The 17,888-nt window shown below is 39.2% G+C and overlaps 1 protein-coding gene across 8 annotated transcripts in view; it reads right to left on the bottom strand.

Annotated features, from left to right (window-relative positions):
• Nucleotides 1-17,888, bottom strand: part of PDE4D (phosphodiesterase 4D) — a 603,821-nt gene that overhangs the window by 81,977 nt on the left and 503,956 nt on the right. For all 8 annotated transcript variants that reach the window (XM_064642015.1, XM_064642014.1, XM_064642016.1 and 5 more), the window contains 2 exons: nt 12,187-12,260; nt 10,901-10,950 (listed from right to left, as the gene is read on the bottom strand). In XM_064642015.1, coding sequence (XP_064498085.1) covers nt 10,901-10,950; nt 12,187-12,260 — 124 coding nt within the window. The remainder of the gene's footprint in view (nt 1-10,900; nt 10,951-12,186; nt 12,261-17,888) is intronic.

Consider the following 17,888-nt stretch of genomic DNA (forward strand, 5'->3'; position numbering starts at 1 on the left):
GCCTATGTCAAACTGGTTTTTGATTTCTCTCCTTCTTTTCTTTGGCACTGTCTTCTTCCTGGGCTTTTTATTCTGCTCATCTTTGCACTCCTTCAATTAAAGATTAATTAGTCAATAGTACTTACAGCACATCCACAAAGTAAGCTATTAGCATACAACTTACTTCGTGCAAGGGGAATTTTTAAAAGCTGGCTAATCCACTAGTCACTTCTGTAATATACCCCTGATTTAATTCATGGTTTTTTAGCACAGAAGTAAGTTACCTAGTGTTAAAATTCACTTACTTGGATCTAATCCTACCTTGTTCATTATTATTAAGGAAAGAAACCTTTTATTTCTATCATATTATCCTATAATTTAGGAGAGACTCCCTTAAATTAATGTCCGTCATCTTCATTTTTGGCTTAGCATTCATTTAGCTTCTTATCTAATTTACACTTTCAAATATAGATATCAGTTGCATAAATTAATTTACAATATTGCATGGGGACAGAATAATTAATTGGATTGGCAATTTTATTTCAGCATTTTAATGTAAATATTTGGGAGTAATTTTTAGTATTTAGTAACAACTAAAACTTTATGCATATGACCATAGCTGCTTCATTAATTCAGAATCTCATTATGATGGGGATAAAACCAAGACATTCCTGGTACAAAAAAAGGTTTGCCACTATACAAGACAGATGAATCTTCTTAACTATGAGCTGATTAAGCACCATGATAAAAACACACAAATTTTCCAATTCTATTAACAGAAAGTAAGAGCCATAAAGCTATACAAACTTGGCTGAGTACTATGACTTGTGTTTGATTAAGAAGCTCTAAAGTCATACCTCGGCACTTTTAAGATTTCAAGTGAAAACTCTCTAGTAAGAACTATTGGCTCTTATTCCTCCAAAGTCCCAAAAACAAGTTTGGTAAAATTCTTGCTGCAGCTTTTCCTGGCAGGTTTCTGCTAGAAAATACTTTAGAATATTTGGGACTATATTAAGCCTGCCCACTGCTGGTGTATCTTTTATGAATATCAACACCAAGGTGATGTCTACTGGATGACTCTAAAGATTTTGTCCAGGCAGTGTGGGGGGTTAGGGCCTCTGCAGAGCATGTGGATTGCCTGAGACATCTGCTTGCCTCCCCTGGCTATAAGGAATGTCTTTGGTTGTTCTGGGGCATCTGCTAATGAGCCAGCCAACTGGAAGCATGAAAACAGGGGCATGTCTGATTACATGACTGTGCCAATTGGTTGCGTCCATGCTGACCAATTCAATGCTTCTCAGTTCCAACCACCACATGTCTTCTGAGGTGAGTTACCTAACATCGAGAAAAGAAGTCTTTTTGCAAGAATACGTTGTTAACTTCTAGCCTGAGAGCAGAAGACTGTTTCAGGCATTACTTATTCTTGAATTTTTTAATCCTAGTTCCTGAGAAAGAAGTCACAAATTGATTTTCCTACCAGGAGACCTGGAATTACACCTTTCAGCCAAAGATGAGTCACTTTGCAGAATGTAGTACAAAACACATTAGGTCAGAGAGAGAACAAGGAAAAAGGAGGCTTTGTTGTTGTAACTTGTCTCCAGGGTTGCCTGACCATGGCTGCTGGCTGCTCTGATCCACTGCTGTGTTTGGGCTCCTTACTCAGGAACCTGCATATAATAAAAGCAGAACTTACGCACTTCAGTGGGTGATCCAATCTCAATGCAGAAGCCCTTAATTTTTAAATGGATACTCAGGAAAGTGAATAGGCTTGAATAGGTCAATTTCTCAATAATCTGTTAATGGAAGAGAGATCTACTTTCAAATCCGTCTTTTCAATTGGACAGAGGATAATGTTTCCCTGATCAGAAAAGTCAGAAGCTGAATGAAGTGTGAAATGAAGGTGCACTCCAACATACATCCAATGGTCATACCTGAAGCCACATCTGCCCAGTTTTATTCTCTATATTCATCATCCCATTTGTAACAGGAATGAGAAAAACGACACAGGCAAGAGTCCTATTTTTGCTGATTCTTCTCAAGTTGGTCGTACAAACCAAACCACCTTTCATTCTTTTCAGTTGTTCTGCTGTTGTTATCACTCAATTTCCTAGTTAGAACAGCTGGTACCAGTTCATCACTGGATGGGTGTAACCCAAAACTGTGTATTCTATAGCCTTCCATGCCATTTCCCAGAAACTGGTATCAATAGACCATTTACACCCTCTGCACATAGAGCCTGACTCCTCAGGCTATAAACTGGGTGTTAAGAGGACTGTGAGATAGGAGGATGTTCCTGTCCTCACACCCATTGTGGAACTCCCCGCCCTGAGGGAGGTACTGGGCATTCCTGCCTGAAACGGAGGATCTGTATAATCTTGGAGCCTTGGGACTTTTTTAACCACTTGTGGGATCCAGAGGACTGTGACCACCACTCAACCAGACTGCAACCACCACTTTTCAACCAGACTGCAGCCACCACTCTCGACCGGACTGCAGTCACCACCCTTGACCAGACTGCAACAGCACTCTCACCAACAGGTTTTTCCCTCTCTTTTTATTTTGGACTCAGGGGGTCCAACAAACACCACTCTGTTCATGCCCCAGGGTGCTGGGTTATACATTTGGGTTTTGTGGGTTAAAACCAATTGTTTGTCTGTATAGTCGTATTTATTGTATTATTTTATTAAATTGTTATTCTGATTTATAATCTCTCTTTTGAGTTGGCTTCATTTCCCCTGCCAGTTTACCTTTAAACTAGCACACTCAGTAAGTACAGCGCGGGTTCATGTACAATTCTCAATTACCAGTGCCTGTGACACAGGCTGAAAGGACAAGAAGCACATGAAGCTTGTCACCCTCTCTGTCTCACCAGTGAAATAGGCAGTTTGGGTCAAATGATGATATAAGGACTTCTACTGATGCAGCAAAATATAAGACCAGTTTAAATGTAAGAAACAAAGATCTATGTTGGGTTGCATATCAGATTATTGATGTGGAGATTGACTATGCCCCTTGTTTTATTTTTAAATTAATCCCTATTCTAACTCCAAAATGTATGAGTCAATCAAGGCTGTACTACATTGCAGTCTGAAGGAAAAGTAACCTGAAATGCTGGGTGAAGATAAGTAGAGGTCAGCCCTATGATGCATTCTAGTCTCTATCCACTTTGATAACGCCACACATTTCTACTGAAACAAACTTGAAAAATTTAAAGTCATACATAAGAGCCAAGTGTTGTTGTTTACACACTTGAAAACAACTACTGTTATTTTCTAATTTTTGATTCATGGGTGGTTAGCTTCAATTACATAGACATCCTTGTCAGGAATGTTGTAAACTATGACTGTACTTCTCTGTTTAACTTGTTATTTTATGAAAGCTTGTACATTTGTCTATCAGGTATCAGCGTGGAAGGGCAGTATTCAAATACAGAGCTATTTTGTACCCTGATTTTATTCACTTCCTTGAATGTGAGATGATACATAAACAGCTTATGTGGTTCAAAACCTTGTCAGTCTTCTTACTGCTGTTCTGCCTCAAGTAAGGTTTAACAAACCCACTGAGCCTAAATGAGCACTACATATAGATTTAATTTGAAGTCTTTCAGTTAGAAAAGTTTTGGAAATTTTGAAGGAAATTAGGGGAAAAAAGAGAGCCTACTGATTATGGAAAATAGGGCTGGCTACTCAGGAAGAGTTTAGGAATATAGTTAGGTCATGTAGTAAGAAAATTAGAGAGATGAAGGCACAACTTGAACTTAATCTTGCCACTTCTGTGAAGGATAACAAAAAGTCCTTCTACAGATACATCAATAGCAAAAGGAGGGGCAAGGAAAACCTCCAATCTTTATTTGACATGGGCAGGAATATAGTTATCTAAGATGAGGAAAAGGCTGAGGTATTTAATACCTTCTTTACCTCAGTTTTCAGCAGTAGGACAGGTTGTCCTCAGGACAGTTGGCTTCTGGAGCTTGTAGACAGAGATAAGAAACTGAATAGCCCCCCTGTAATCCAGGAGGAAACAGTTAGCAACCTGCTGAGCCACTTGGATCCTCACAAGGAGACCAAATGGGATCCACCCAAGGGTGATGAGGGAGCTGGCAGAAGAGCTCCTCAAGCCACTCCCCATCATCTACCAACAGTCCTGGCTCACTGGGGAGGTTCCAGATGATTGGAAGTTGGCGAATGTCATGCCCATTCACAAAAAGGGCTGGAAGGAGGAGCCGGGAAACTACAGGCCTGTCAGCCTGACCTCAGTGCCTGGCAAGGTTATGGAGCAGATCATCCTAAGTGCAATCACACAGCACCTACAGTTATGTTTTTAAATTACCCATTTTGAGGAGATATTTTTTTTATTATAGCACATGAAAGTGCTACATCAACTGTGACACAGAGAGCTATTTTTTTTCTGAATGTAAGCAAATACAGCCTCCATTTATTAATATCAAATGCTCACAAACTCTGCATGTGCAAGGGATAAAGCTGGTAGTTCATCCCCAAAGGTGACAAAGTGACTGTGAAAGACTGGTGGGGGAGCAGACTCCTGTCTCTCCAATTCCTTACCTGTCAGCTGTGTACCTTGCTTACTATGGTCAGGAGATGTATGAATGAATTTCAGTCTGAATGTAATTTGTGTCCTGTATCTCACAAAGCTATATGATTTTGTTTTTATTGTGGCTAACAAAGCTATAAATGAGATAACCCTCTGTTTAGTTATCATGTTCTAGATAACGGCTTTAATGATTAACTGAAAGGAGTAGATGATGTAAATGTCGCTGTTTTCCAAATCTGCAAAATATTATTCATTGTTTAAGAAAAAAATATACAGGTTACTTAAAGTGTTTTGTACTGTAATGATGGGGAATTCGTTCAACTCCTCTAGAATTGGTTCAACTCCACTAAAACTGATGATTGTCAATCCTGTATTCCATACATTTGTTAGCAAATTGTGAGCTTATTTTGCAAAAATGAAATCGCTGAAACTAGCTAAAACAAGGGACATCTGCATTCCTAATTGGCTACTGAACTACATGGACCAGCTGGAGGGATTTCAATGGAAGCTAAATCTGTGTATGCTCTGGACTCCAAAATATAAATCTGGGGCTTTTTTATCTACTATTAGAATTCATAGAAACATTAAATGGTTTGAGTTGGAAGAGACTTTAAAGATCATCTAGATCCGACATTTTCCACTAGACCAGGTTGCTCCGACCTTCATGCAACCTAGCCTGGAACACTTCCAGGGATGGAGCATCTAAAGCTTCTGTGAGCAACCTGTTCCACCCCACAGTGCCTCACCACCCTCACAGTAAAGAATTTCTTCCTAATATCTAATTTAAACCTGCCCTCCTTCAGCTTAAAGCCATTCCCCCTTGTCCTATCACTACACACCCTTGTAAATAGTCCCTCTTCAGCTTTCCTATAGGAAATTGTCCCTCTTTAGCTTTCTTATAGGCCCCTCTAAGTACTGGAAGGCTGCAGTAGTCACCTCCTCTGGAGCCTCCTCTGGTTCCCCATACAGAAAAACTGTCTCAGCCTTTCTTCACAGAAAAGGTGCTCCAGCTCTCTCTGATCATCTTCCTGTCCTTCTTTGGACTGGCTCGAGAAGGTATGAGTCTTTCTTATGCTGGGGGCCCCAGATCTAGATGCAGTGCCCCAGGTGAGGTCCATGAAAACATGATCTGCTGGACATACTTTTCTGATGCAGAGTGGGTGCGATTAGCTTTTTGTGACTGGCTGTAAGCACACATTGTTAGCTTATATTCAGTTTTTCATCCAGGAAGGAATTGAATTGGATAGAAGTAATAAATGATACATACTTATTTATCTGACTGACAGTGACAAGCAGCACTTAACATGTATATGTGCTGTGAGTATCTTCCAAAAAAACCACATTTTCAGGACTTCGTTAACATGAATATAGTTTTATCCAGTTTGTCAATTCTTCTCTCTTGTTCTACTACTCTTCACATATTAAAATCCACACTAAACAAAAGAATGTTATGTTTGGGTCCATTTGAGGAAACAGTTGTAATGAATATTGATGTCTTCATGCAATTTACAAAGAAAGGGAATTTTAAAAGCATTCGGAGAAGTTAAAAGGGCACATTTAACTGACTCTTAGTGAGAATTCTGGTCCTAAATGTGAGTATTGCAAAAAGTCCCCTAGGAAGTAAACTGAAGTGTACTGGCATGTGTGTGCCAGTGATTTCATAAGCACTTGCAAATTTTGAATTGAACCACTGGTGATGTTAACCTGCTGTGAGTCTGCAGATACATATGTGCTAACTTCTCAAATAACAGATGGCATTTACCACCGTCTGAATTAGGTGAAAATGCTACAAATCACATTCACACTTGAGAATGTGTCTGTGCTATTTACAGTGAAATAAAAAAAATTGACTGAAGTGAGTTAAATGCATTCAAAATATCCATAGGTGTATGGGTATAAGCAAAAGTACAAGGAACAGAACATTTACATATCACTCAGCATACTACACAAAGAACAAAGGCCAATTTATTAAACAAATCCCTCTTTCAAAATAGGTTGTCAGGTTTCTCCAGTGCTTCAGGAAAGCACCCTTCAATCAATAAACTTGAATGAGGATTTCAGAGCATTTTACATCACCTCTGCCAAAAAGGTTTGACATTGCAGTTTACCATAGGAATACTTTTGTTGTTGCTTTTGTTGTTGCTGTTGTTGTTGTTGGACATTTTGTTTCATTTGGTTTTGGTTTTGTTTGCGGTTTTCTTGTTCGTTTATTTGTTGGTTTGGTATGGTTTTGATTTTTTTGTCCACTCCTGTTCTCATGTTTACTTTATTCCTTGTTGTGCTATGGCAGAATCCCAAACATGACTTTTTCAAATACATCAATAACAAAATGAAAACAAAGACTATTTTGGTACTAAATGGAGGGGGGCCCTGGTAACAGACAATGCAGAGAAGACAGAGTTACTGAATGCCTTCTTTGCATCAGTCTTCACTGACAATACTGGCCCTCAGGCATCTCTGACCCAGGAGATCTGGGTAAAAGAATCCTCTCTTGGCCAAGGAGGATTGGGTTGGAGAACACCTAGGCAAATTTGACATCCACAAGTCCATATGCCCTGACAGGATGGGTGCTGTTGAAAACCACAGTGAAGCTGCTCATGATCACTTTTGAAACGTCATGGCAATCAGGAGAGGTGCCTAAGGATGGGAAGAAAGCAAATATCACCTCTATCTGCAAACAGGGTAAGAAGGAGGACTGAGGGAACTACCAGCCAGTCAGCCTCACCTCAATCCCTGGAAAAGATGGAGCTACTGCTTCTAGAAGCCATCTAGCCACATGGGTGACAAGAAGGTGATCAGGAGTAGTCAGCATGGATTGACTAAAGGTAAATCATGCTTGACCAACCCGATTGCCATCTACAATGAAACAACTGCCTGAATGGATGAGAAGAGAGCAGTGAATATTTTCTAACTCAGCTTCAGCAAGTCTTTCAACACTGTCTCTCACAATCTCCTCAAAGGCAAACTCAGAAAGTGTGATCTGGATGAGAGGACAGAATTGTAGTATAAAACCTGCAAGTTCAATCCTTGAGTCACAGATAGTTTCATTTTTTTTGAAAACAAAACATTTATATTTCACTAGTTGTATTAAGAGAATTATGTCCACTTGAAATGAAACAGAAGTGACCTCTTGGTCACGGCCCGGAAAATATGATTCATAGTGAGAGGAACCTCTCTTCTAGTGGAAGTACAGAACACCAAACATGGAAGTACTGTATAGCAGAGTTATCCCAGGCTGGTCTCAGTCATGGGAGAGAGATGGCACTTTTAGGGAGGAATTCATGTCCCTTTGAAGACGACATCTAACAGAAGTAAGTTTTCATGTGCTCTTATTCATACTGACTATAGATAAAATAGATATTTACAGCCTAGAGTCTAAAGCAAGTATGAAAAGTACAATCTAAAAGGTCTGTTGTTACAGAAAAAGTTCCCATCTCACCCCCAATCTGTCTGCAAAAGGAGTACTCAGTATGGTATAGCACAGTTGGCTGATACTGAATTTCAAGTATGTCATTGATATTCATTAGCTTCTATCAATAAAGCTACAAAATGCATTCATGTGGATATATTGAATAGATTTTATTTTGATCATCAACTTCTACATATTTACATTAAAAATCACTGTAAATTTTAAGGCCACCATGGTTGCTGTTGCTCCTAAGAATTTGAACATATGATTCCTGTGCTGCCTGACTTCTCAATTTGACAGTTTCTTCATTTTTTGCTAAGGTATTTTGTCAACAAATTTGTGCCTCTGGGTGAATTCTTAAAATAGGAATTTTGCTCTTACTATTTTAGTCACTTAGCTTTACCAAATTCTTTTTCATCTTTCTCTTGTTGTTTCCCCCATATCTTCTGCAGTAGTTCCCTCCTCTGATCATCCGTTTCCTCAGACAGAGTCTTCCCAAAGACATGTCTTCCAGGAAGCTTAGCAACATAAAATCTCCATCTTAAGTGTCTGTTTTCTGGTTTATGTTTTATATAGTTTAGTGACTCTGTTTGTTACCTAGTTTGTTACACTGGTGATCAGTTCCCAGTGAGATTGCTAGCTGAGCTGTCTGGATGATGTGATAAGGCTCTACCTGTCTAGTGTATTGTTCTGGGTTTTCCATGACACAAACTCTGAAAACAGCACAACCAGGAGGATTTCTCAGCAGGAAGGATCTGCACAAGCTACATTTTGAACATTCCCCATTCAAAAAGCTTAGTAGCATCTGAAAGGGTTTTCAAATATTCTGTGAATAGCAGGAAAAGTGTTTATAATATATCTTCATACTTAACATACTGCTGTAATGCAAGGTGTTTTACTAGAATTTTGTATGCCCCAAGGACATACCTATGCATACTTCTGTGCCTATGCCATGAACTTTGTTGCCATGGAAATACCAAAACCAGGCTGTAATTAAGAGCAGACAAACCCATTCATGCAAAATAGTATCCAGCCTCAGTCTCCAGAATGAATTGTAGCCATTTTCGTACTTTATACTGGCTTAATATTTTTTCTTTATCATTAAAGTATTTCAACCACTTATATCCAATGCACAGAAGCCCCAGCTCATCCAGTCCAATGCATAATTTGGGCACAGCAATTCCAGCAGCATCTCTGAGAAATCAGAAAAACTAAATTAGATTAAATTATCCTTAGTATTCTTTGCCTTTTCTTGCTTCCTTTGAATTTATTGGCAAAGAAGCATTTTCTGATTGCAGCCCTTACTGTACCACCTTCCTTCTAAACATTAAAATTTTGGATGATATATAAATATCCTCTAAGGATTAATTGAATGGAAACCTTCAGATCAGGGAGAATTTAAAAAGAGCAACAGCATCTTCCAACAGAGACTATCCTGGGTCTTGCTGTCTGAGCAGCTTCTCCTGCTGGAGAAAAGAAGCTGACCTCAGGCAAGTGACTGTGGGAGAGCATGTAAGGTAGGCCCTCTGTGTGTTCACATGTATGCACATCTGCTCTTGTGGATATTGTATTTATTTATTGTCACAAATTTTACTGTGTAATGGGCTTTCTAAAGTTAGTCCCTTGATACCAAAGAACGAGTCCTATTTCGAGTATGAAGTATTTTCAAGTAATGGCTTATGGAGAGCAATTTGAAACCAATTACCTCTTAAAGGAATATATTAACAAAGGATCGTGATTATAATTTATTTATATATATCTATCTTCTTTCTATTTATTTATTTAATTTACATGAATTTAAGTGTGATTGCAGAACATTCTTAAACAAGGATGCCTTTTTATAGATTTGAAGACTTAACTTTCTGTTTCCTGTTAAGCCCTATACACAAATGGTCATGTTGCATGATTAGTTCCTAGGAGAATAAAGCTGTACAGAACTGCCACGATTGTGTTCTTTTGAGGTAAATATGGATATTGTGGGAGGTTAGCTGAAAAACACCATCAATTTTAACATATTTCAGAGCCTAAAGACAGAAACTATTGAACGTTATAAAGGCACACTTCTTCTCAAAATTTCTGAAGCAGCATTTCTTCCTTGAGTTACAAAGCTATCATATAATTAAAAAGGCAAAAGGTATTTTAAAAATTATAGAAAATTATGTTTCTGGTTTTGGTTTAAATGATAATTTGCCTGTTTAGTAACTGTCTTTATACTTTCATCAAGAGGCAAAGCAAATGCTCTTTCACTCTGACAGAACATGATAGGGAAAGTAACTACCTGGAAAATTACTAAGCATAAGAACATGTGAACTAACATGATGCAAAAAATATGGGGTCAAATAAACTGTATTCCCATAAAGATGACCAAGACCAAGTTGCCATAAAAATAACCAAAAGTGCTGTAGGGTAGAATTTTCCAAAGTATTCACATAATTTACAGTGCTAGTTAATGTTTCCTTAGAAATAATACTGTCTTTTAAAAGGAAATTACTTTTTTGTCTTAACTACAAATGTTAGAGAAATAGAATTTACCATCCTAAATCAGAAAAGTCAGTTTTGATAATTTCTTCTCATTGCCTAAGTGCTTGTAATGCAAAGACTTTGCCCCTTTATAGCTACAGAACTCTATATCCCAAAAAGAAAGATCGATACATTCCTCATACCAGTTTTTTCTACTAGGTTTCATTACAAGAAGGTACTAATGAATGTAATCATGAAACAGTCACATACTGCTATATAAGAAAAAAGAATTGGGAAAGAACTTAAATTAAAACCAGGTTAATAAGACAGAAATCAAAAGCAAATATGATAGAACACTAAAAGTCACCAATTTGAGTCATGACATGACTCAAAACCTCTTTAATAAAACAGATATAAGGAGATATATAAGGAGACAATATAAGGTTATTTTTATAAAATGCAGTGTTCAGTGAGATGGTTTTATAAATAAATTCTTCTTACCTGTTATAGTTGCTTTGTTAATAGATGGTTGGTTACACATTGGTGATCGTCTATTGAAAAGAAAATAAAAAAGGTCTAAGCCTGATAAACTCACAGATGACTAAATCCTTGAACAATATAATAGAAAATATTGGGAAATAAAATATTGGGAAAAAAAACCTTGGGAAATTATTTTGGAATGGACTACGCTGGCATTGCCAAAGTTCATTTACAGCAGATATTTCTTTCTGGTGTAGAAGAGAATTCCTAACTGACCTCTCTGAAACCTCTCTGCATATTGGGAACTCTAAGATAGGAATATTTTAGGAACTTAGAAGTTTATTAAAAGCCTGCTGAATCGTACATAGAGCTTCTACCTAGTTTAAAATATGATTTATATACATAGTTAGCATTATTCTAACAAGTCTTGTGCTTCCCATGTTCTCTGACTTGAAATTTTTCTTTTAATTATTTTTCACTCTATTATTTTTTCTCTGTACATTTCACACATTATTTTGCATCTACGTTTCACAATAAGCTTTAAGGCAAACAGTTCAGTGGAATGTTTTGCCCATTGAAGAACGCTATAAGATATTGGACTGACACAGCTGCATAGGGAAGTGAGTTATGGATGAGTGAAAGCAGGGAACACGTAAGGTCTGCATATTCCAACAAAGAGACATGGAAATACCCTCTGGCAGCATTGCATATGCAATGGTAGGCAACTGTCTTTGGAATGCTAATTACTTCTAAGCTCTAGAGATGCACATGTTGGGTGAGAGAAATGACTGCACTACAAAATTTGCCAGTGTAGGTAACATTAATGTTCACTGTGATGCTGTAACATGATTGGAGAAAGATCATATTTATAATGCCTCATTTATAATTATGAACTACTCTGCATGAGTGGGATGTCACTATCTTGGATGAGTTAGGCAGAGTTCTAGGTTCAGATCATGCAAGCAGCTCTCACTGACTGCAGCTGTCTGCTTACTCGGGATCATTTGCAAGACTCAGACTGTGCCTGAATCATCTTTGAATGATCTTTGACATATGACCAATTTATTGAAAATCATATAGTTGCACAAAACCACTCCAAGTTTATGTGAGGACAAGATCAGTTAGAAGGGGGCTGTTGTCTCAGCTACCAAGAACAACGTCTTCAAGGGATTAATAAACTATTACTCATGCACGTTTTATGCAGGTTCAGTGGCACAGGCTGAAATCTGTAACATCTAATCGTCATTTTCAGTTTACATTAAAAAGTATCACTGCAAAAATTTCAGTGGCCAAAAAATGACACTCACTTGCTGGGTGCCCGATCTTGTAAATTGGTTAATGCAGCAAAGTTATTCCGTACAGTACGCAGGCTGGCCAGCACCTGGAACAGACAAAGTGATTTCAGTATAAATGTCTGCACAAGTGAGACTGATTTATCTCTGCTCCACTGTGCTGAACGAAAAAGGAAAGGGCATTGCAAAACAACTGTAAAAGGTTTCCAGGGTTGGTTAGTCTGCAGCCTTTGACCATTATTTAACAATAACATGTCTGTAATAGGAGAGCATAGTTTATTTCTTTTTTTTCCCCATAAACAACTCATTGTTTGATAAAGGCAAGCTTACTTGAGAAGGAGGAAAGTTTTTCACTTAGAATACTACTTATTTCTTTAAAATTATCATGAAAGTGTTTGAGTTTGGAAGATCTTAGCCCTTTCAAGCCTCATACTTCATGCATAAGAAATAATTAGAGAATCTTCCATTTGCCATTCAGTCCCCACAAACTCCAAAGGGAATAAGATTGTCTAGACTGCCAGGAAAATATATGTGTCTCCTTTAAGATGCACAGTTGATTTGGGGACTTAGTGCAGAACACCAGAAAAAGTGGAAGGTATCACCTCAGAAGAGGGAAAATGGCTGCAGGTTCTTACAAACTTTACACATTGGGAAAAGAAAAACTACTTCCTTTCTGGACTTAATTTCATGCAAGATATCATATAGTAGATGCAGTAGAGGAGTGTCTTCTTGTTATAAGTGGCACAGGCACTCTCTTCTGAAGGCAGATGGATAAATGCAATAAATTTTGTACCACATAAGCATAATAAGATGAACCTCTCTAACAAGAGAGAGCTAGTTCAGTTGATGTCAGATAGGAACCATGAGTTCTTTGGAACCAGGCTGGAACTGGGAGGAAGCAGACACACTAACCACTGGTGTGTCTGCAGAAGTTGCCCATTTTTGTTTCCCAGCCCAGACTGGGCTGGTAAACTCACCAGAGGGATAATGAAAGCAGGAATGGGAATTTGGGTTTTAGAGGTCTGATTTGAGGAGGACACAACCCTCTTTTCATAGCACCTTAAATTTATATAGGAGATAGGAAGGAGACGGGAGACGGAAAAGAATAAATTAATGAAAGCCTGTAACAGAAAATATTCAGAAGTTAATAATAACTAGCAGTGTTCAAGCTATTGTAAGTAATTACCAAATGAGATAAGATAATAAAAATACATTTGTCTAACTCGATGGTATTAATTTCATTATGTTTTTCTTTCCAAAGATCAGGAGGCACAGTTACATATTCTACATTCAGCAAGGAATAAAATATATGCCATCAGATTTGCATTCCCAGGGAACAGTGACATTAAAAAATATTGTATTTAGATGTTGCATGTAGACAGATGGAAATCAGGCATGAACTGAGCAGGTGAAAGATGATCTTGGAGTTCAGAGATCCAAAACCAAATACTTCAAATACAGTGAAAAAGTACTGAAGCATGAAAATATTGTAAAAGGAAAGTATGAGTTGAAGGTAGAAGGAAAAGGAAAGCATAAAGAAGAAGTTTGGCCTATTAAGAGGCTCATTTTAGTGACTGCCATCCATTTTTACTTCTCTTTTGTCAATCTGCCTGGGTTCAATTTACATGTGTCAGGGTGCTGAGATGGTTTGTGTGTCCTAGTATTTTCAGAGAAAGGTATCTATGTGGCTTCCAGAGCTGTTCCAGGGCATGAAAAAATATAGTCAGTTTTCCTGGCTTCAAGTTCCTACTCAATAAACCCTGTTGGACTCAAACTGGCTGCATATGCAGGTGCACTGAGAATTGGAAGCACATCATTAAGGTAATGAAGTGACTCCTCAGAGAGTGACCTCAGGTATAGCCATGCTTCTCAGATATGCTTGTTCTGAATGGCAATGAATGGCTCTGTACCTGCTGCACAGAGCACAGTTTCAGACAGGTTAGTAGCCTAGACAAGTTGCCATCTGAAAACATGAAGCTAGCTTAGGTATGTTTTGGATCTGAAATAACAGGACATTACACAGCAGGGGTGCCGAGAAAAGAAGTGGTCAGAGCTGCAAGGTTGCTCAAGGCCAGTTATGAGTGGAGGCTAACGAGGCTTGCTGGACCCATGCTCAGGTCCCAGACAGGCTGCAAGGGTGTCTCTTTATGTGTACACCACTATTCACATAACCAGAATTTTCTAGTGTCTGAAATAATATGAATCTGTCCTTTTTTCAGAAAGCAGAGTCTTGACTGTTGTTTTGTATGTCCTCTTTATTCTTCAGGTCCAAGAGTGAAATGTCTGGTACCTGCCCAGCATCCTAGATGCTTTTAGCATTAATGGAACACAAGTCTTACAAGGAGAGGCTGAGGAAGCTGGAGTTGTTTAGTCTGGCGAAAAGGAGGCACAGTTACATATTTTACATTCAGCAAGGAATAAAAATATATGCCATCAGATTTGCATTCCCAGGGAACAGTGACATTAAAAAATTATCACTCTCTACAACTATCTGAAAGGAGTTGTAGACAGGTGCAAGTCAGTCTTTTCTCCCAGGTAACAAGTGATAGAACAAGATCACAGAATCACAGACTCACAAAATTAATTAGGTTGGAAAAGACCTTTGAGATCATCAAGTCCACCACCTTGTCAACTAGAGCATGCAACTAATTGCCATGTCCAGTCTTCTCTTAAACACCTGAAAGGACAGTGACTGCACCACTTCCCTGGGCAGTCCATTCCAATGTCTAATCACCCTTTCCACGAAGAAATTCCTCCTAATGTCCAACCTAAGCCTCCTCTGGTGCAGCTTAAGACTATGTCCTCTCATCCATCGCTAGTTGCATGGGAAAAGAGGCCAACACCCCCGGCCACAACCTCCTTTCAGGTAGTTGTAGAGAGTGATAAGGTCACCCCTGAGCCTCCTCTTCTCCAGGATAAATAACCCCAGCTCCCTCAGCCTCTCCTCATAGGACTTGTGCTCCAGGCCCTTCACCAGCTCCCTTGCCCTTCTCTGGACCTCCTCCAGCACCTCAATATCCTTCCTATATTGAGCGGCCCAGAACTGGACACAGTACTCAAGGTATGGCCTCACCAGTGCCAGTATAGGGCAAAAATCAGGATGCCATTCGCTTTCTTGGCCACCTGGGCACACTATCGGCTCATGTTTACCAGTACCCTCAGGTCCTTTTTTGCTTTTACTTTCCAGACACTCTGCCCCCAGCTTGCAGTGCTACCTGGGGTTGTTCTGACCCAAATGTAGAACCCAGCACTTGGCCTTGTTGAACCTCATACCATTGGCCTTGGTCCATTGATCCAGCCCATCCAGATGCCTCTGCAGAGCCTTCCTGCCCTTCAGCAAATAAATACTCCCACCCAACTTGGTGTCATCTGTGAATTTACTAAGGGTAGACTTGATCCCTTCACCCAAATCATCAGTAAAGATATTGAATAGAACTAGGCCCAACACTGATCCCTGGGGGACACCACTAGTGACCGGCTGCCAACTGAATGTACCTCTATTCACCATCACTCTCTGGGCCCAGCCATTCCAACAGTCCTTAAACCAGGGGAGAGTGCACCTGTCCAAGCCATGCGATGCCAGCTTTTCCAAGAGAATGCTGCTGGGTGTCAAAGGCTTTGCTGAAATCAAGGTAGACAACATCCACAGCCCTTCCTTCCATCCACTAGGTGGGTCACCTGGTCATCAAAGGAGATTGTCAGGCAGGACCTGCCTTTCCTAAACCCTTACAGCTGGGTCTGATCTCCTGGTTGTCCTGTACATGGCACATGATGGTACTCAATAATCTACTCCATAACCTTTCCAGACACCAACATCAGGATGATAAGTTCCCTGGATCCTCCTTCCAACTCTTCTTTTGGATGGCCGTCACATTGACCACCCTCCACCCATCTGAGACCTCTCTGCTCAGCAAGGACTGATGATAAATGATGGAGAGTGGCTTGGCGAGCTCTTCTGCCAGCTCCCTCATCACCCTATGATGGATCCCATTTGATCCCACTTGTGAGTGTCTCAGTAGCACAGCAGGTCACTAACTGCTTCCTCCTGGATTACAGAGGGTCTACTCTGTTCCCTGTCCCCGTCCACCTTCTCAGGGGGCCAGTTGCCCTGAGGATCACTTGTCTTACCATTGAAGACTGAGGCAAAGGTGTCATTTAAGTACCTCATCTTCGGTGACAATATTCTCCATCACATACAATAAAGAATGGAGGTTTTCCTTGACCCTCCTTTTGTTATTAATGTATTTATAAAAGCACTTTTTATTATCCTTTGCAGAAGTGGCCAGAATAAGTTCTAACTGAGCTTTTGCCTTTTTGATTTTCTTTCTAAATGAACTAATGACATCCTTAAACACTTCCTGAGCTGCCTCTCCCTTTTTCCAAAGATGAGACATCCTCTTTTTTTCCATGAGTTCCTGCAAAATCTCCCTGCTCAGCCAAGGCCGATCGTCTTCCCTGACGACTTGTCTTTTGAGACAAAGGGACAGTCTGCTCCTATGCCTTTAAGAATTCTTTCTTAAAGTATGTTCGGTCTTCCTGGACCTCTTTGTTTTTAAGGGCTGATTCCCAAGGGACTCCCCAAACCAGTGTCCAGGGTAGAGATTTTGTTGACACCACTCCTTTATTCACTGAGTATTGAAAACTCTATTATGTCATGGTCACTGTGCCCCAGACAGCCTCTGACCACCACATCTCCTACCAGCCCTTCTGTGTTTGTAAACAGCAGGTCTAGCAAGGCACCGCCCTGGTAGGCTCACTTACCAGCTGCAACAGGAAGTTATTTTCCACACACTCCAGGAACATCCTAGACTGCCTCCTTTATGTGTGTGGAATTTCCAGCAGACATATGGCAGGTTGACCGAGATGAAATGGCCTCAAGTTCCACCAAGGTAAGTTTAGATTGGATGTTATGAAAAATTTATTCACTGAAAGGTTGGTCTGCGTTGGAACAGGCTGCCCAGGGAAGTGGTGGAATCACCATCCTTGGAAGCATTCAAAAAACATGTAGATGTGGTGCTAGGGGACATGGTTTGGTGGACCTGGCAGTTTTAGGTTAATGGTTGGACTTGATGATCCTGGACATCCTTTCCAACATAAACAATTCTATGATTCTATGGTTATAAATGCACATATATTGACAGTTTCCGCAAGTACAAGCCATCCCCACATACACTGCAATAAATGTATAAGTGAAAACAAAAAGTTTGGTCATTGGCTACAATGGATCTAAACAACTTGATTTCTTGTATAAAGGTATTAATATTTATAAGTGTATTATCTTAGAAGCGCATAAAATAATATTTCAATTTTCCACTACAATTTTCTTTAAGTGACAGTTAAATGCTGTCATGTGTGACAGTTTAATGCTGCCCAAGGAGGTTCTACTTGTGCTTAGTATTTCTAGAGTTACATTTGTGGGCATAAAGCAACCCATCACGTGCAAACTGCTTTAGGCTTAATCTCTATGTAAATATTAATATTTTCAAAATCAAGTTATATATAAACAGTTGCAAACAAATTTTAAATATTGAATTTTTTTTTTTGGTAATTAAAAACCTACAGATTTTTTCCTTAAGTTTCAAATCCCTCAAATTATTTTGTAAAGTGAAATTCTATGAATAATTAAATTACAGCAGTTGCTGTATATTGGAATATAGGGAAATGCAACTGATAATATTCTTGTGATAATTTTTTTTTTTAATTTTTACTTAAAAAAT

This window comes from Pseudopipra pipra, chromosome Z, assembly GCF_036250125.1.
Source record: "Pseudopipra pipra isolate bDixPip1 chromosome Z, bDixPip1.hap1, whole genome shotgun sequence".
In the NCBI taxonomy this organism is placed as follows: Eukaryota; Metazoa; Chordata; class Aves; order Passeriformes; family Pipridae; genus Pseudopipra; species Pseudopipra pipra.